Source organism: Pteropus medius, unplaced genomic scaffold (genome assembly GCF_902729225.1).
Source record: "Pteropus medius unplaced genomic scaffold, Ma_sr-lr_union100, whole genome shotgun sequence".
Taxonomy (NCBI): Eukaryota; Metazoa; Chordata; class Mammalia; order Chiroptera; family Pteropodidae; genus Pteropus; species Pteropus medius.
The window spans coordinates 3,147,133-3,166,716 of NW_024342475.1; the positions used below are offsets into that span (position 1 = coordinate 3,147,133).

At 41.6% G+C, this 19,584-nt stretch overlaps 2 protein-coding genes across 3 annotated transcripts in view; one reads left to right on the forward strand and one right to left on the reverse strand.

The window, feature by feature from the left end:
• COL4A2 (collagen type IV alpha 2 chain) overlaps positions 1–5,542 on the reverse strand; it is a 183,410-nt gene extending 177,868 nt beyond the window's left edge. The window contains exons 1-3 of the mRNA XM_039866280.1: positions 5,364–5,542; positions 4,978–5,067; positions 4,807–4,861 (exon numbers count right to left, since the gene is read on the reverse strand). Of these exons, the coding sequence (XP_039722214.1) occupies positions 4,807–4,861; positions 4,978–5,021 (99 nt within the window). The 5' untranslated portion in view covers positions 5,022–5,067; positions 5,364–5,542. The remainder of the gene's footprint in view (positions 1–4,806; positions 4,862–4,977; positions 5,068–5,363) is intronic.
• A 172-nt stretch (positions 5,543–5,714) lies between these two features.
• The window catches only part of COL4A1 (collagen type IV alpha 1 chain), a 139,967-nt gene continuing 126,097 nt past the window's right edge, over positions 5,715–19,584 (forward strand). For both annotated transcript variants that reach the window (XM_039866281.1, XM_039866282.1), the window contains exon 1: positions 5,715–5,941. In XM_039866281.1, coding sequence (XP_039722215.1) covers positions 5,858–5,941 — 84 coding nt within the window. In that variant the 5' untranslated portion in view covers positions 5,715–5,857. The remainder of the gene's footprint in view (positions 5,942–19,584) is intronic.

The window sequence follows — 19,584 nt, forward strand, 5'->3', positions numbered from 1 at the left end:
GTCTCAGCTCAGGGAAGGGCCTGTGGCAGCTGTGGGTGTTGTGTCCCCAGTTCTGACCCTCCAGCTCACCTGGGGTGCCTGACTGCTTGGAGCATCCAGTAACGATACCACACAACAGCTCTTCTTCAACTTTCCCTCGTACCCCAGAACCAAAGCATTAAGTGACTTGCCCTGGGGTCAAACAGCCAATTAGTAACCTTGTAGGGGTGAGGCTTTGTTGTTTCTTAAGACTACTGTGTACCCCAGGAGGCCGCCAGTTACTGCACAGACTGCCTGGTGTATAAGCTGAATCAGCCAAGGTCAAGGTTCCAAACTTTACCACCTTTAGTGGTGGTGATACAAGCGGATACAGTAAGAGGTCAATTTCAGAGCTCTCTCTGAAGTCCTTTAATCAAAGATAAATATTCTTTTTTAGATTAAAAGAACAAGACATTTCAAAACCACCTTCTCCATAGTGATATCTTCATTATCATTAATATAATGTTGAAAAGTCATTGCCCTTTCGTTTTTCCCTCGAATTTTCTCTATATTTAATTGAAGCTAGTCGCCTATTTTTTAAAATCCTCTCTCCGGAAAGACAGAGTCTCCTTTGATTTTTTTATTATTTTAGCAAAATCTTTGTTTTCTGTTCTAGAACTTTTTACTTGAATTTCACTTTTTTCCTCTCTGTCTCTCATTCTAAATATACCCACTAGTAGTATAACAGCCATGTTCTCCCTCTTCCCATTTCGGACCTTTGTCGAGTTCTGGGATGCTGTGACGAGTCTGTGGTGTTATTGACTGTGGCCATTTCATACGAGCCACCAAAAGGATTGCTTTAACTACCACCAGAGAGCTGGAGATATACTTGTTTTTCCCTTAACAGAGGAGAAACCTTGTGATATTTCCCTTCTTAGGGGTCCAGAATTCGAACAACAGGACTAAAGCTCTTGGGAATTCTGGGAAAGCACTGTTCTCTGTGATTCTTAAATAGAGCACTGGGAGCATCTTAGCACTACACATTTTTTTTTTTCCATAATTTATCAATAAGCTGATTGAAAGCAGAAGAGGAAAACTATAGAACATATTGCTGCTGCCGCTGCTTCTCTCTCTTTTTTGGGGAGTAGGGAGGGGATGAAATGACAATCCGAGAAACGGCGAGGAAATTTTCCAGGTCACGGAACCCTTGAAGACTCCCTGGAAACTGAAGCTGGTGCTGAAGGCAGTCTGGAGGCCAGCATCTCCTGGGGTGCATAGGGTTGCACCCTGATACCTATGAGAACCTAAGTGTGTAGCCTGTCTCCTCAGCTGAGGTCATGAGGTCAGCACCCTCCATTCCCCACCTCTGGCGCATTTAATCTCAGGGAAAGAAGGCCTTTGTTCTCTGGAATCCTCTTACTCCCAGAACCGCATAGGACTGGTCTCTTAGATCTTCAAGGCTGCTGCCTCATCCCTTGAGATAAGTAACAATGCTCAGCACAGGCCACAGTGAGCACTTTTAAGTCTCCTTGAAGGCTAGGAGCATGCCGCTGTGGGAACCTTCACTGACACAGGCTCAACAGACACCCTGAGCACTTGCTCTGTGCCACGCACTCCAGGACACTTCATGCACATTCGCTATTCTGACAGCCCTGACCTAGCTAGAGGTGGATACCACTGGTAACATCCCCATTGCAGGGTAGTGAGTAACAGGATGCGGAAATTTGGTGAGTGTCAGGGGTAAGCAGCAGCTCATCAGCTGCTGAGTTGGGAATGGCCCCCAGGCAGTCTGACTTCAGAGTATGGGATGGTAACCATCATGCTGCACTACCTTTTAGGAAGAGTCCTCTGCATATGCGCTTGGCACCCTGGCATTGCATTTAAGGCAGGGCAACCTGAACACTAAGTGAGTGCTGCCCGTGGTTGCACACGGAGAGCACATGTGTCTATGTTGGGTCCTGAGCCCAGGCTGCCCATTGGAATGTCTGCTTTCTTTTCTTCTTTTGGACACCTGATTACACAGCTTCTCCCTTGCTATAGACCCCTGCTCTTCAGAGCAAAGTGGCACAGGAAGAAGACAGGGGTTCCCTTTCCTAGGAACCAGGATGTGGGCTTTACTCTGTCAGTCACAGTTAAGAGCAAGGAGAAAGCATAACCAGGAGATTCAACTACTGAAACTCAGGAGTACCCTCACTACCTATTTATAGCCTGATTTGGGGACGCTTACTGCAGTAAGCAAGAGCCTACGTTCAAATCCCACGCCTGGCACTTACAAAGAGAGAGCCCTTGGGCGAGTTGTGTAAAGTCTTAGTTCTCTGTTTTCTCATCTGTAAAATGGGGGTGGTAATAGTTACCTACTTCATAGGTGTGTTTTCCTATGAGGCTCAGATGGATTAAGACACATAAATTGGCATATAGGAAATACTCATTAAATAATTATGTATTCTCTTCACTAGCCATTTCTAGCTGCTTCTGCTACAAAGCTTTTCAAGCAACAATGAGCAGCCCTTGCTAACTGAATTGATCTACCCTTGGGAGGAGTCCTTGGTAGAAACAGACAATGAGACAGGATTCTTGAGCATGGCACACAAATGGGGGAGGAGCCGAGCTTGCCACAATTAAGAAAGGTGTTTTAATGAATATAGTTAAGGATCAAGGAATTATTTTATGAGTAATGGTTATTAAAGCCAGTGGTCAGTAGGACGTTAATAAGTAGAAGATCCATCACAAATTCCATGTCTATTGAATAATACATACTGATATGTCTCTAGTAAAATAATTCAGAGATATTTATCTGTTTCTATTTATAGTTTTAGAATCTAAAGCCCAGTGACATAGAATAAATTGGCAAATGATTCCCATTGCCTCCCAACACAATACTATATAGCTCAGTGGTTCCCAAACTTTGGCATCAAGTGAGAATGCAGACTTCCAGACTTCACCCCAGGAAGTGTGATCAGAGGTGTGCGATGCAGACCAGTGGTCTGAATTTTTAACCTTTCCAGGTTAGTGCAGAGGTCCAAGGACTACACTCTGAGAAGCACTGCTAAGCAATAAATGCTCTTGGTCTCATCCAAGAATCAGAGAACAGAGAGATTCAGCTGAGTTTGCAGCATCTAAGAGGTTTTGGAGGAAGGCAGAGAAGTGTATTATGTGTGGCAGGGCACTGGCCTCTGTAAGAAGCTGGGGGATAGTCTCTTCCTGTTTAAAGTGTGGAAACTGGGGCACCAGATTTATGAGACTGGGTAGAGCTGCGTTTAGGACCCAAGTCTTCTGGCATGAAGCCCTTTCCACCAATTTTAGGATCGGTCTCAGATAAGATTCCTGGGACTCTCACCATCCTCAGGAAGGAAAACATTGATATTATAAAAGTGGTTCTAAGAGACAAAGGGGCGTAGGAGGCAGAACGGCCAGCCAATGCATGCGTGCTCAACAGAATTCAGGGCTTTCCTCTTTAGAAACCTCATCCTCTTTGAATGTGTGTGTATTGCTCTGGCTCATAACTCTGGGCCAAGTCCTATATGTCACATGTGTATAAGGACCCATAAGGGACAAATATCTAGGTTCTGATCTTCTTATATCATGAAGAAAAAAAGAGATGGACCTGAGCTCTAAGAAAACTTTGGCTTAGAATGCTCCAGTCAAAGTCTCTGACCTCTCTTCTGACTTTCCAGTCTGGGCCCTGAACAGGAGCAGAGGGTAGCAGAAAAGTAAGGCTAAAGGTTCTTTTCCAAGCTAGGGTATTTCTTCCTCACTCACAGCCTTTAAAATCTTTGTTTTACATGAGGATATGACAATGTGGAAATAACAACTTAAAATAAACCTTGACTACAGCTTCCCATTGTCCCTGTGCATGTACCCTGTGTGTGTACCCAGAGAACCCTCCAAGAGGTGGGGGGAATTCCTAGCAGGAGTCACCTGGGAAATTAGGTGCTACAGAAATCCTGTTCTATCAGACAGAGTACAGAGAGGGTGGGTTCCGGGACACCTAGTAAGTCCTCTTGATTTTCAGTCTCAGTTTAAACATTTGTGTCCTCAACTGAAGAGACCCACCAGACCTGTGGCAGTTTAGCCATGCTACATAAAGTTCAGTAAAAGAGGTTCCTATTAAACACAATTTATAGCATCCCATAGTGCAATCACCAGCGCAATGATGTACTGAGAAAGCTGCCTTAAATGGCAGCTCTGGGGTGGGGGTGGGGTGGGATCAGCACACAGTAAACGAGGTCATAGGTGGGAGCCTTAGCAGCTCTTATCGTGGGTCTTCCAGGGGCAGACCAAATGTTGGGAGAAAACGCGAGTTTTCAGCCATTGTTCCCTCACAATGGTTAAAAAAGTACAGTGTTGTCTTGTTCTCCTTCTCGCCCCGCCCATTCCCCCCCAAAGCCTCTCATTTAAAAGAACAGGAAAACTCTCTGCCAAGGACAGTACAGTACCTAAACACCAGGTTTTGAGTTGCACAAAAATGTTTCTTCCTTGTAGCCTGGCGCCTCACTGCCATGTGACTGACAGTCTTCCCTGGTTGCTAAGGCTGGGCTTTTGCCTAAGCCTTAGAAAAGGATGCCGCGGGCTATGTTTTTAATTATTGGCTCCTCTGTTAAGGCCTATGACTGTAATACACAGGGCTGACGGTGGGGAACCTACGGGAAGGCAAACCGGAGAAGTTCCTTGGGGAAAGCGCGCTTTCTCAGAACCTGGTCTGGGTAAGGGGCTGCAGGAGGACACATAGGCGCGCACACACACATGTTCAGGCGAGCACGCACGAGCTGCCTTCTGTCAAGGCCACTCGGTGTCCCAACCACTCTCAGGCGCGCGAATCAAAGCCCGTGAACCGGGGCCAGGACTTACCGCCAGGACGCTCTGGGCCAGGAGTCCCACTGCTACCGCCCCAAGCAGCAGCCACCTGGATGAGAGGGAGGGAAAGCGCCATGAGCTAGCAGTCCGGCTGGGCAACTCCTGAAAGTTACACTGAAGGGCCCCGCTTGCGGGACCCACAGGACAAGGCAGAAAGTCGCTTACCGCCGCAGGGCAGGGCCGGACGCCGCGCCCTGGTCTCTGGCCATGCTTCTAATTCAGCCACTTTGGGCTCAGAGGTCTGTTCCTCCCAGCCTGGAAGGCAAAAGACAAAGCGGACTTAGCAGAGGTTGGGGAGGGAAGCATCCCTGCCGCCGCGTCCGTCAGTGGAACGCGGGAGAGCGGGTTGCGCCCCACCTCCTTGCAGGAGTGACGGAGAGCCGACACAGAGACAGAAGAAAGAGGAGGCTTCCCATCTAGGCCCTCGTTGATGTTGCTTACCCGCGGCCGCTCGATCCCCACCCCCACCCCCCAACTCCTAAGAGCTTGGACAGGGTGCCCCGAGTTCGTGCCCTCTGCCTGGGTCTCGGCGTCCCAGAGATCGCTCTCACCTCGGGCCAGGCTTCGGTCCCTCTGAAGCGCGGGGCAGCGGCACTCCAGCAGCGCGGCTGCCCTTTCCGGCTCCCGGAGCGCCGGGCTCGCGGCCTGTGCGACTGCCCTCTGTCCTCCGCGCAGTCGGCGAGCGCGGGGACACAGGGTCGCGCCGTGGCAGCGGGTGGGTGCAGAGCGTGGAGACTTGGCGTCCCGGCGCGCGGCAGCCACAATCGCCCGGCCGCGCGCTTCCTCCGCCTCTTCTTACTCGAGCCGCAGAGTCCTCCCCTTTGAGACCCGCCCGCACGCCGCCGAGGGGGAGGGGGCAGGGCCAACAAATTGGGGAGCTCGCCTGGCGGCGCTCAGGTCTCCGCTGCAAGCCGCCGCGCCCGGGACAGTGCGCAGCGCTAGCGTCCCGGCCCTCCGAGAGTGAGCCGCCCGCCGCGGCCCCCGAGCGCCCAGCTGCCGTCCCCCGCCTCCCACCGCTGGTCGCCGCCGCCCCGGGCGCGCCACCATGGGGCCCCGGCTCGGCGTCTGGCTGCTGCTGCTGCTCGCTGCCCTCCTGCTCCACGAGGAGCGCAGCCGGGCCGCTGCGAAGGTGAGTCCCGGCCGGCCCGGCTACCCGGCGTCCCGCCCTGCGCCCCCGGCGCCCGGCGCTGGCCCTTTGTCCCTGGCCAGAGCCTCCCGCCCGTCCCTAGGGGGTCGCGTGTGGCATGGCCAGGTGCACTCAACTGGCTGGTCCTTGCTGGTGATTTCTGTGGGCTGCGATCGCGCATCCATTAGGGAGCCTCCTTTGTTGTGGGCTGGGTAGGGGCGAGTTATGGAATTCTTCAGGCTGGGGGCAAGTGTGCAGAACTTGGTGCGCACCGTGCTGGATGAGGGTGCCTGGGAGTCAGCAGGATTCGAACTCGCACCGCGGGGCTCTCAGAGGTTGGCCGCCTTCACCTGCCCTGGGTGCCTGGGTGAGTCGCGGGCGGGAGGAGTGGACACTCGCGCCCCACGCTGCTCGGAGCCCCACACATGTGCCCCGGAGTCTCTTAGGGCGTGTTTCTCTCGTTCTTCGGAGACTGGTGGTTGATGCCGAACAGTTCTGGGCCTTTTGCCTGGAAACAGCTGTATCTTTGCTTTCCCACGACTTTTCTGTTGCTAAAACACGCTCAAGAACAGAAGTGGGGCTCTTATGTAGTGTAGCTTTAAGAAGTTACCGTACTCGACTCATTGCCTTGTATTAATATATTAAAAAAATTATAACCACATTTATATTTGAGTGTGAAACCAAAATGAAACTCCATCTCATTGTTCTATGGACAAATTGTTTTCCTAGTTTTCATTTCCTCCGGCTATGTGCTTGCCCGGAACGGAGCTGGGGATTCGGCTTGCAGGAGTAAAGACTTCCAGGTCTGGACTGTCCTTGATGTACCGTTGTTCTTTCCTTTTTTCCTTCCCCTCAGACAGAATAAAGACCTCAGCTGTTTCGCAGTGTCAAAGCCTTGTAGACAAAACCCCGGGAAGGTGTGGCTTCTAAACACATTTTGCACCGTACCCCCGCCAAATGTTTAAAAATGATTTTGCTACTTGTCGCATTTCTCACTTACTCTTTTACCGTTCTGAATCCTAATCTTGCTCTTCAGTTTGTTTGTTTGTTCGTTTTACTTCTTTTCTGGAAGAATGATATTCACTGATTCTACTTCACTGAATATAAACTGTTACATGCCACAATAAACTGGTAATATGCATTCATGTCTCTTCATAGAGCGTTTGAGTCCTTGCTGGCAGTGCCTTCTTTGGGTATTGTAAGGACTAATGATTACACCAACAATAATTAACTTCAGATTGCTGCTCCTAGCCCAGTGTCTAGCCTAGCACCATAGTCAGTTAAACACTCTTCAGTGATGACAAAATACTTCCAAAAGAGGAGGCTCCAGAACACTTTATTTGGGTGTAGAAATATTGACCAAAAGATTTAACACTTCCAAGGAGAGATTACTAAATCTGATGGCAAGTGAATGAGAGAAAGGTCTCTATTGGGAAATATGAACCTCTACTTGGACTTAGATTTTCTGATTGATAATATTAGCAAAGGGAAGCTAATTTAAGAGCTAGCTTTTCTAACAGGCAGGACTTTAAAGAACAAGCCACTCACTTACCCAAACTGTTTCTACCTGGGAAATCAAACTCATTACTATTGAGATGGGGATTTTTTTTTACTTCTCTTCACTCTCTAAAGCCCAAGTACATTCCTGTGTACTAGTGTTGCTCTATACTTCAAGGTGTCACACAGTGTTTTAAGAGATCTGGCATGTAGATACCCTCTGATCACCAATTGACTTAACAGGTGTTATCATTACACTATATTTCTCCTGGCTTAATTACAGAGAAATGCATATGACTTAGAGGGGTACAAGAAAATCCATTCAAAAATAGTATCTAGCTAATTTAAAAGGTTGTCTCACTTTTCATGCCATTGATAACATTGTTTTACTTCCTTCCTTCCTAAATCAACTGTTAGGTATACCAAAAAGTTGAAATAACTTCAATATTGATTCAAGCAAAATATCATTTAAAAATACATTTTGAATGATAAGATGCTGCGAATCAATCAAATTCTAATACAGAAGCCAACACAAATGATTCTTGGATTACCTGCTCCTTTGGAGTATCTGAACCACACTTTACCTGCATTTGTGCTCCCAAATATCACCTACTATGTGCCAGGTAAAGATCAAACTTATTTATTTTTCATATGAAAGGCTGTTTGATTTTACATTTGATCATATCTGCCATGGCTATACTGTTCATTTACTAGTGGATGGCTTTTCTAAGCCAGTAATTTTTTTGCCACACCTACCCATGACTCCCCTCCTAACTTTTCTTTCTTAGGCAAGAAGGGAGGAACAGGGTGCAGGCCTGATACAAAAATGTGCCCATAGTGTTATGATGTCGTGAGTGCCCTGTGTTCTCAGTATTGCAGTCATATTGAGTTGAATGAATGGTTCCTTCTGCAGCCTCCAAATTGCCCCACCAACAGGTCTGTGTGACTCTTCTTAAGAAATTATTTCTCAGGATCAGAAATGAGAACTTTGCTGGAAGTGTGGTGATGCCTGCCTAGCGATATTGGCATCTCTAGACCATGAGTCACCACTCCTGGGACTGAATAACTTAGAACTCAAGTGAAGTGAGATTTAATTCTCATGTGGGTATTTCTCCTGGAAATGTAATTTAAATGAGAAGGCTGATATCTGATTTAGTCCCAATGATAGCAACAGGAACCCAACATCTCGGGAGTGAGCTAGGTGAAGATTTAATCAAAATCATCATGCTCTTTACATATAGAATTGGACCAGGGTGAAGGGAAACATATCTAATACCAACCAGGAGAAATAATGTACAAAAATTATGTGTGTAAAAGTGCAGTCTTACAAAATTATGAGTAGTATGTATTAGTCACATATGTACAGAAGAGTCTGGTTTAGGGACCAGAAGATCCTAAATTTTGTGTCTGCTTTGATTAGGGAGATGATTTCGGAGGACTCATTAATCCTGTGCCTCAGTTTCCATGGCAAATCTGCCCCTGCTCCCAGGGATCCATTCCTTACTCCCTTCATTTCACACATATACTCTGAGCACTTCTTCATGCCATGCACCCAATCCAGCTTTGGGGAATTCAGGGAAACTTATGCAAAGACATCTCACCTCTAAACCTAAGGAAGAAATACAACATATTAACCTGGCATATTATTTTCATGCACACTATTATGGGGTATTATACACGAGTGTGATAATTCTACTTGTCCTTTTACAAGTCTAAGGGTCTTTGCATTTAAAGATGACCTTAAAGTTTCCTCCTTTCAGATACCAGATGTCCTTGTTTCTGCTATCAGCAATCGTGATAGCTGAACTTCTTTGTCCCAGAGGGATAGAGAGACATTGAGGGCAAAGTCTAGGAGAACAGTGATAAGAAGCACCTAGCTTGAACGAGGGCCCTGGATTGGTGGTGTTCCCTCTCCCGAGGCTGCAGGTACACTGGAATGTTTGGAGACGTGCAGCATGAGTGACTGATTCTAGGCGGGAGTGCCTTTAGGAACTGACCCAGAAAACCTACCCTCACTTGGGCAAGGACATGAGGGAATTCACGAAACCCTTCATTATTCATTAACAAAACTGTCCACAAATTTCATGGGACTGGTAAGGATAGTTGTAACTCAACAAGTTCAGTTACCTAGTTAAGAGCTGGTAAAGATTTTGCAGACAGATTGAACCCACAAATGATGCTCCGATACAAATCCTTTTAGAAATCAGGAAGGCATCAAGAAGTGAATAAATTACAACTTTTTTTTAAAAAAATGAAATATACAATGTTTATTATAACAATTGTCCCAGAAATTGAAAAAGGATTGACCTCATTAAAATGTCTCAGACAGACTTAGTATTTTGAGTTCTTGGGCTAGAGTAAGCAAATGCAACAATAGAATGCCTAAAATAATATCGCTAGAGCATTGTTCTTCCTGCTATTATTAAACAATCACTAAAAAATGTCAACTACAGAACAATACAAAAGACATATTCCTACTATTCTTATGCATACAATGAAAGGGGATGTAAACCAGAACATGTTTCGATTGTCAATTTCTTTTAAGGAGTTTAACACTGTAATAATTACTTTGGAGGTTCATATTTTTATAGTCTGGTACACAGTGAACTGGTTCTGTCCTGTGTTTCCCCTCCATTGTTTTCTTAGTGGTCTTAAGTCTATCCTAGTTTTCTTTCTATTTCTCTGCTTCTCTGTTCTTCTTCCTCTTCCAATGCCCTCAGTGTGGGTATGCCATGGGGGCAGGACTCAGCAGGTTTCTCTCTTTTCCCTGTCTTCTCTACGTAGGGAGATCTACTCCCATGATTTGTTATCATTCTGTGAAGGTAGCTCCAAACCTTTTTTTTGAACTCCAGTCTAGTATCTCCATGTTCATGGAACATCTCACCTGGACTGTCCTGCTTTGATCTCAGCCTTAGCAAATATGTCCGGAACTGAACTTCCTATCTTTTACCCAGACCAACTGCCCTTCCCAACTCTTCCATTTTGGTCATTGGTGCCTTTGATGTTTCCCGATGCTCAGCCTAGAGACCTGAACTACATCTCAAAGCCTCACCCTTCCTTCTTTTTTATCCTCCTTGTCACTGTCACTCAGGTACCAAGTCAACCTTTCTTTCTACAGTCTTCACAGAGTCTCCCCTACTTTCTCTTTCTATGGCTATGACCCCATTTCAGGTCTACTCATCTTGTGCCAGGCATGCCATAAACCCTTCTGGCTCCGCCCCTTCTTTCAGCCTCGTGTTCTCTCCAGGCCGCCCATTCCTCATGTTGTCGTGAGGCTCACTGTCTTTAGAGATCCCATTTATGAACACATGACTCCTCTGCTCAGGATACGACGATGGCTGCCTACTATCTGACCAAAAATTTCCATCTTTTGATTGGGCGGTTTTTGTTCATTTTTTAAAAAATAAAGTCTTTATTTTTTAGAGCAGTTTTAGGGTCAAAGCAAAATTGAGAGGAAGGTACAGAGATTTCCTATATAACCCATATGTCCACACAAGCATGTAACCTCTCCCATTATCAAAATCCCTCACTAGAGTGGTACATTCATCACAATTGATGAACCTGTATTTCCACATCATCATCACCCAAAGTCCATAGTTTACATTAGGGTTCACTCTTGGTTTTGTACATTCTGTGGGTTTAGACAAATGTATAATGACATGTATCCACCATTACATTATCATACAGTATTTTCACTGCCCTAAATATCCTCAGTGCTCCACCTGTTCATCTTTCTCTACCCCATCCCCTCACAACCACTGATCTTGTTGTCGTCTCCATAGATTTTCATTTTCCAGAATATGATATAGTTGGAGTCATACAGTATGCGGCCTTTTCACATTAGCTTCTTTCACTTAGTAATATGCATTTAAGGTTCCTCCATATCTTTTCATGGCTCAATAGCTCATTTCTTTTTAGTGATGAATAATATTCCCTTGTCTGGCTGTACTACAGTTTATCCATTCACCTGCTGAAGAGCATCTTGGTTGCTTCTAAATTTGGCAATTTTGAATAAAGCTGCTGTAAATATTCGTGTGAAGGTTTTCATGTAGACATAAGCCTTCAATTCCTTTGGATAAATTCCAGGGAGTACCATTATTGGAGCAATGTTAAGAGTATGTTTAGTTTTGTAAGAAACTGCCAAACTGTCTTCCACAGTAGCTGCAACCATTTTGTGTTCCCACCAGCGATGAATGAAAATGCCTGTTGCTTCACATCCTCTCCAGCATTTGGAGCTTTCAGTGTTCTGGATTTTGGCCATTCTAATAGGTATGCAGTGGTATCATAGTTTTAATTTGGCTTGGTTTTGCATACCTTTCACAATATAGACCCATAGAATTTATCTGGCCTTATTCTTCACTACTCCCCAGCATGCAACTTGGGTCATTGTCATGAAGGACTAATCTCTGTGTTCCATGGAGCAGTGTCATCTCTTTGTGCCTCGGGTCCCTGACCTATCAGATGAGGATAATACAGTGTCTATGGAAGCCTCCCATTTGCTCAGTGAGGTTGTGCACGTGAAGCGAGTAAGCATTCAAGAAATGTTGGTTTTATCACCGCCACATGGCTGGGATCACATCTTATGTAAGTTAGGCTGACACCTTTGACAATTATGAGATGCTGGAGGACATAGCTTCTTTTTAAAATGCCCCTACTCTCTGGGGGACTGCTAACACCTGGATGCAAATCATTAATTACATGTAATTGGTTCTGATGTTTCTGGCTGCCATTCGTCCAGCACTCCTGGGAGGGTCCCAGTGGTGGCTGTGTGCTGGCTCACGTAGATTCTGTTACATCGCTGACCTTTGTGGTAGTTTTAAGGAACACAAAGAACAGTAATGCCAAATGAAGGTGTTTCCTCTCAATTTGGAATTTGGAGTAGATATTCCACCATAGACTAAACACAACTTGGAAATATATACAATGCTGAACTCTTTATGTAAATAGTTTATTCCGTGGTTTAGTAATATTCCTAGCTTTGCTACGTTAGGTTTTTAATTTGCACACTATAAGAGCATTTTATGTCATCTGAGTTTTAAAGCTTGCTTGATATGTGGTAAAGTAAAAGATAAATGCAGAGTGTCTGAATCAGATATGAAAACAATATACTACATGCCATGTGGGCTTTTGTGTATCTCTTGCTGATAAAGGACAATTATCCAAACTCCTTATCTTTTATTGCTCTTAGAGTCAATACTTTGTTCAGAGTTTGGAAATTAGTATTGTCTATTACCGAGAAAATGTCTTAGTGTACTATGAGCATTTCTTTCTTATTCGGATAACAGCAAGAAATATTGGCTGTGAGTTGGAAGAAGCCAATTTAATGTCAGTTGCTCTATTTCCATTTCACCAAATATACCAACAAGTGGGGAAGCCATTTGTATATTCACTCAGAGAGAGTTTAGCTGATTAAATGAACATCCAACTCAGCGGAATATTTGGAAAGACAATATTTCTGTATTTGACGTTTAATTAAAATTGTTAAAAAAATTTATGAGTTTCTGCTTTACAATATCAACATCTTCCTTTCTAAAGAACAAACCCAGTGTTTTCTAGTTATAACTCAATGTTTTCCAAAGCTGTTTGGACAAACTTCTTCCAGAAGCCACTTACATACCTGGAGATGAAGATGGGTCAGTTTAGTGATGTGTGGCAGTGTGTGTCTTCATTTCAGAAACATAAATCTTACTTAACACTCGTCATTTAGCATATGGGCCATTTTTGAAGGTACTAAGTCGGTACCGATTTCTTATTTCAGAATGTTACAAAACTATCTTTGTATTTTTCCTTCATTTCTATTTAGAAATAATATTAATGTGTATTTTAATCAGAGGAAGATTTGACTGCTATATCTCTACCAATATTTTTACAAAGTAAACATTTGATAATATGAAAAACTAATCATCAAAATTTATTCTAAAATCCACAATTATCCTTTTATGCAACCAATGACTTATTTTTGAGTACAAGAGTATTTATTTTCATATAATCCAAGAGTGTCAGCTTTAAAGTGTCATTTTTAAATACAAGCGACTCCTTTTCTTAATTAGCTTCTTGAGTTGCATTTTAGAATTTTTAAAAGAATACAATAATAACATTTTAATGCCACAGGGTTATTACTAAGTTGGATGAAACTTATTTGCTAGGTCCAGACTATTTCTGCGTTAGAGCTTGAGTTAAGGCAATATTATCATCATCATCATCATCATCATCATTATTTTTACCTATGACATGCAAAGTTTTATTAGGGAAGAAAGGCCATGGAACCATAATTTGGTCTATTTTTTGTAATGTCCATTTGACAAATACTTGCTCTAACTAGAAGTCATATACTATCTGAGGGTTCAGTTTAATTCCAAGGACTCTAAAATTAGCCAGGCAAAAGAAATGTCTTTCTCTTAGAAGCTCACATTAAAGAAATATGTACACGCAACTTGGAAAGACAATTGCAATGTTTCAGATACATCCAGAGAGGAAGATAGTCCAGTGACACACTGCTCCACATGGGGTAGCAGACATTGCAGTTAAGCTCGTGGGTGCTGGTTTGAATCCCGGCTGTGCCCCTTATTACTGTGTGACTGTGTGCAAGTTACCTACTTCTCTCTGCCCACATTTCCTCATCTGTAAAATGGGGACAAAAACAATGCCTTGCTTAGAAGACATGTATGAGGATTAAACAAGTTAATGTTTGTAAACAGTTTATGTAGTGCTGGCTTTGTGCCAGGCACTATTCTGTTTGTTAAATTAAAAACAAATTTTGAAGAATAAATAGCAAAGTCATTATACCATTAAGGCAACTTGTAGCTGAAGAAGACCACAGAAAGTCACCTGTACCAGTAATTCTCAAACTTGAGCTCACAGCAAAATCACCTGGAGGGCTCGATGAAACACAGATGCTGGGCCCCAGTCTCAGAGTTTCAGATTCAGGGGGTGTGGGGTGCATCTGAGAATTGCATTTCTAACAGGTGATGCCGATGCTTTGGGTTTGGAGACCATAGACCTTGTCCATTTTCTTCATTTTACAGGGGCAGCTGTTTGATGGATGCGAGCTATAAACATGCTATTCTAGGACATTCATTTGCACTCAAATGGAAGTTGAACCATTGTATTTTAAGTGACTTTCCCAATTCTCATTTTCTTTTCTCTTATTGGTTGTTGTTACTGCTCGCAATTTCAGTTCCAGCTCTGTGGTGCTATTTGGAAGGTCAGGAGTGCGAAGAGGTTCTAGAAGTATGCATGTGGAGTGTCAGAATGCTCGTGAATTAGTTTGGAGAGGGCTTGGCTGATGGGAAGTGGAGACAGCTGGTGCCTAGAGAAGATCTTGGTTCCCTGTGGTCCTCCTTTCCTCCTCAGGACATGGGACATGAGGTTTCTCACGATTATCTACTTTAAGTCAGATTTTGCCATCTCTAGTGGCTCTGTTTGTTCCCATGCACCTGCTGAGAATGGGTTCGGGCTGTATGCTTAGAGGCTGGCCAAGGGCGGAACCGAGTCGGAGTTTGTGAGGCCAGACTCCCATCCCGTGACTTCAACCAACTTCTCGCAGTGCTCACCCTCACCCACCTTCTCCATGCCTTGCCCCTTGGCTCCTGAATGAGGAATTTCTGTTTTGTATCTTATTATGGCCAAATCCATTTCCTGGAGATTAAAAACCATTCGAGGTTAGTGGTTTAAAATAACTCCTAAATTTTGGTCAGGAAATAGCCTATAAAATTAAAATGAACTTGCCAAAACAGGAAAATGGGTCAGTGATGGGAAAAAAAATACCTCAATGTGGGTACTTTGGCCTCTGGGTCAGATGTATTTTGGATAAGTACAAAACTTAGTTTGGAATTACTATTCACTGATAAACTGGGGAGGGCACACTTTTTATTTCATAGGATGTCCAGCAGCCAATCTTCTTGGTTCATCCCTCATTTATACCTTATCTTTAACAAAAAAGTTTTACATGTAAACATGCTAACAACAGATGCTTTTTATCAGTTTGTTAAAGCAACTCTGAGCAAATAGCTGTTGGGCTACTAAGTAATAATTAGATTTTGTTTTCCCGAATACTTTAAAATAATAAGACTGTATTTCCTTATTCTGGAATTTAGGCTTTTAAAACTTTTTTTTTTAATTCTCTAATTAATCATTTTAAAGTTATTTTTCTTTGACCTTAGATATTTTCTCTTCTTTCATGAAGTTATCATCCATTAATGTATTAATAGAGATACGTATGTGTTTTTTTTCTCTTGACTAGACAATTAATTTAAAACATGACTTTGGGCACTGTTTTAGGTTAGAAGCGAAATTTATAACCAAAGTTCCAATGTTTTTTAATCAATGAAAATAAAAGAAGTAAAGCTAAGAATTTACTTCAGCACATAGCACAAATTAATAGGTTGATAACTTAGTTTCTTGATTCTAGTATTTGAAATCTGTTCAATAAATGTGTGTTGAGCACTCATTCAGGGTCAGAAAGTATACAAGCAGTATACAATTGTTGTTATACTTTGTTTTTATACTTTGTACCTGATATACATTCAAATTAGAGTAAGAATAAGTCTAATAATGGTATAGTAGATGTTCTAAAAACTGAAAACTCTCGCTGTTCTCTTTTTGCCCCAAAAGATTTCACTTAGGTTCTAATTCTTTAGAAAGAACAGCATACAATCACAGACTCTGGAGCCCACATGTATTTGAATTAATTTTTTGAGGAACCTCCAAATTGTTTTCCATACTGGCTGCACCAATTTGCAATCTCACCAACAGTGCACGAGGGTTTCCTTTATCCGCATTCTCAACAACGCTCGCTGTTTGCTGATTTATTGATAATAACCATTCTGACAGGTGTGAGGTGATATCTCATTGCACTTTCAATTTGCATTTCTCTGATGATTAGTGATGCTGAGCATCTTTTCATGTATCTATTGGCTATCTGTATGTCATTGGAGAAATGTCTATTCAGGTCCTCTGCCCATTTTTCAATTGGATTGTTTATTTTTTTGGTGTTGATTTGCATGAGCTCTTTATAAATTTTGGGTATTAACTCCTTACCAGATGCATCTTTGGTGATTATCTCCTCCCATACAATAGATTATCTTTTCGTTTTGTTGATGGTTTCTTTTGCTGTGTAAAACGTTTTAGTTTGATGTAGTCTCATTTGTTTATTTTTTCTTTTGTTTCTCTTGCCTGAGGAGATATATTGGAAAAATATTACTAAGAGCAATGTTAAAGAGTTTATTGCCTATGTTTCCTTCTAAGAGTTTTATGTTTTTGGGTCTTATATTTAATTCTTTAATCCATTTGGAGTTTATTCTTGTATATGGTGTAAGAAGATTGTCTAGTTTCTTTTTTTTTCTTTCTTTTTCTTTTTTTGTGTATATCTGTCCAGTTTCCCCAACACCATTTATTGACTAGACTGTCTTTACTCCACTGTATATTCTTGCTTCCTTTGTCATAGATTAAATGACTATATAGGCACAAGTTTATTTCTAGACTTTCTATTCTGTTCCATTGATCTATGTGTTTGTTTTTATGCCAGTACCATGCTGTTTTGATTGCTGTAGCCTTGTGGTATAGTTTGATATCAGGTAGCATGATACCTCCAACTTTGTTCTTTCTCAAGATTGCTTTGGCTGTTTGGGGTCTTTTGTGGTTCCATATAAATTTTAGGATTATTTGTTGTGGTTCTGTAAAAAATGCCATTGGTGTTTTGATAGGAATTGCATTGGATCTATAGATTGCTTTGCTCTGGGTAGTATGGACATTTCGATGATGTTAATTCTTACTATCCATAAGCACAGTATATGCTTCCATTTATTTGTATCTTCTTCACTTTCTTTCTTCAATGTCTTACAATTTTCCAAATATAGGTCTTTTACCTCCCTGGTTAAGTTTATTCTTCAGTATATTTTTTTGATGCAATTGTAAATGGGATTATTTTCTTAATTTCTTTTTCTGATAGTTCATTATTGGTGTATAAAAAGGCAACCAATTTCTGAATATTAATTTTGTATCTTGCTACTTTACTGAATTCATTGATCAGTTTTCATAGTTTTTTGGTGAACTCTTTAGTGTTCTCTCTATATAGTGTCATGTCATCTGCAAATAATGACAATTTTATTTATGTTTTTCCAATTTGGATGCCTTTTTTCTTGTCTCATTGCTGTGGCTAGGACTTTCACTACTATGTTGAATAAAAGTGATGAAAGTGGACATATTTGTCTTTTTCCTGATCTTAAGGAAAATGCTTTTAGCTTTATACCATTGAGTATGATGTTAGCTGTGTGTTGGTCGTAGACGACATTTATTATGTTGAGGTATGTTCCTTCTATTCTCAGTTTGCTGAGAGTTTTTATCATAAATGGATGCTCTGGGTTTTGTCAAACATTTTTTCTGCATCTGTCGATATGATTATATGATTTTTATATTTAATTTTTGTTTATGTGGTGTATCACATTAATTGATTTTCAGATAGTGAACCAAACTTGCACTTCAGGAATAAATCCCACTTGATCATGGTGGGTGATCTTTTTAATGTATCACTGAATTTGGTTTGCTAATATTTTGTTAAGGATTTTTACATCTAAGGTCATCAGTGTCATTGACATATAATTTTCTTTTTTTGTAGTATTTTGTCAGGTTTTAGAATCAGGGTAATGGTCGCCTCATAAAATAAGCTTAGAAACCTTCCCTCCTCTTCAGTTTTTTGGAATAGTTTGAGAAGAATTGGTTTTAATTCTTTGAATGTTTCTGAAATTCACCTGTGAAGTGATCTGGTCCAGGGCTCTTGTTTGTTGTTAGTTTTTTGATTTCTGATTTGATTTCATTAGTAGTTATCAGTCTATTCAGATTTTCTATTTCTTCCTGATTCAGCTTTGGAAGATTGTATGATAGGAATTTATCCATTTAGGCCACGTTGTCCAATTTGTTGCTCATAGTATTTTTTTTTAATTCTTTGCGTTTCTGTAGAGTCAGTTGTCATTTCTCTTTCATTCCCAATTTTATTTATTTGGGTCCTCTCTCTTTTTTTCTTGATGAGTTTGGTTAAAGGTTTATCGATTTGGTTTATCTTTTTAAAGAACTAGTTCTTGATTTCATTAATCTTTTGTATATTTTTTAAGATTCTATTTCATTTATTTCTGCTCTAATCTTTATTATTCCCTTTCTTCTACTCACTTTGGGCTTTGCTGTTTTTTTTTTTTCTTTCCTAGTTCCTTTAAATGTAAGCTTAGATTGTTTAATTGAGATTTTTCTTGTTTCTTATTTCTTGTTTTCTTATTTGTTGTTTCTGCATTTCTATGAGTTTCCCTCTTAGGACTGTTTTCACTGTGTCTCACAGATTTTGGGTTGCTCTGTTTTCATTTTTATTTGTTTCAGAGTATCTTTTGATTTCTTCCTTGATCTTATTGCTAACCCATTCATTGTTTACTGCTATTCAGCCTCCATGTGTTTGTGCATTTTTCAGGTTTCTTTATGTAATTGATTTCTAGTTTCATACCATTGTGATTGAAGAAGATGCTTATATGATTTCAATCTTCTAAAATTCATTGAGACTTATTTTGTGGCCTAACATGTGGTCTGTCTTGGAAAATGTTCCATGTGCACTTGAAAGAAAATTCTTCTGCTTTGAGGTGAAATGCTCTAAAATGATCAATTCAATCCATCTGGTCTAGTGTGTCATTTAAGGCTGCTGTTTCCTTGTTGATTTTCTATCTGGAAGATCTTTCCACTGATGTTAATGATGTTAAAGTCTCCTTCTATGACTGTATTACTGTTGCTCTTTCCCTTTATGTCAGTTAATATTTGCTTTATATATTTAGGTGCTCCTATATTGGGTGCATAAATGTTAACAAGGGTTATATCCTTTTGTTGGATTGATCCCTTTATCATTGTATAATGTCCTTCTTTTTCTCTTATCATAGCTTTGTTTTAAAGTCTATTTTGTTTGATATAAATATTGCTATTCCAGCCTTTTTTTTTTGTTTCCATTTGCATGAAATATCTTTTCCCATTCCTTTACTTTCAGTCAATGTGTGTCTTTCGATATGAAGTGGGTCTCTTATAGACAGCATATATATGGGCCTTGTTTTCTTATCCATTCAGCTACCCAGTATAACAGAAAAGGGCAGAGCTTGGGCTCTGCACCATCTGGTTGGCCCTCT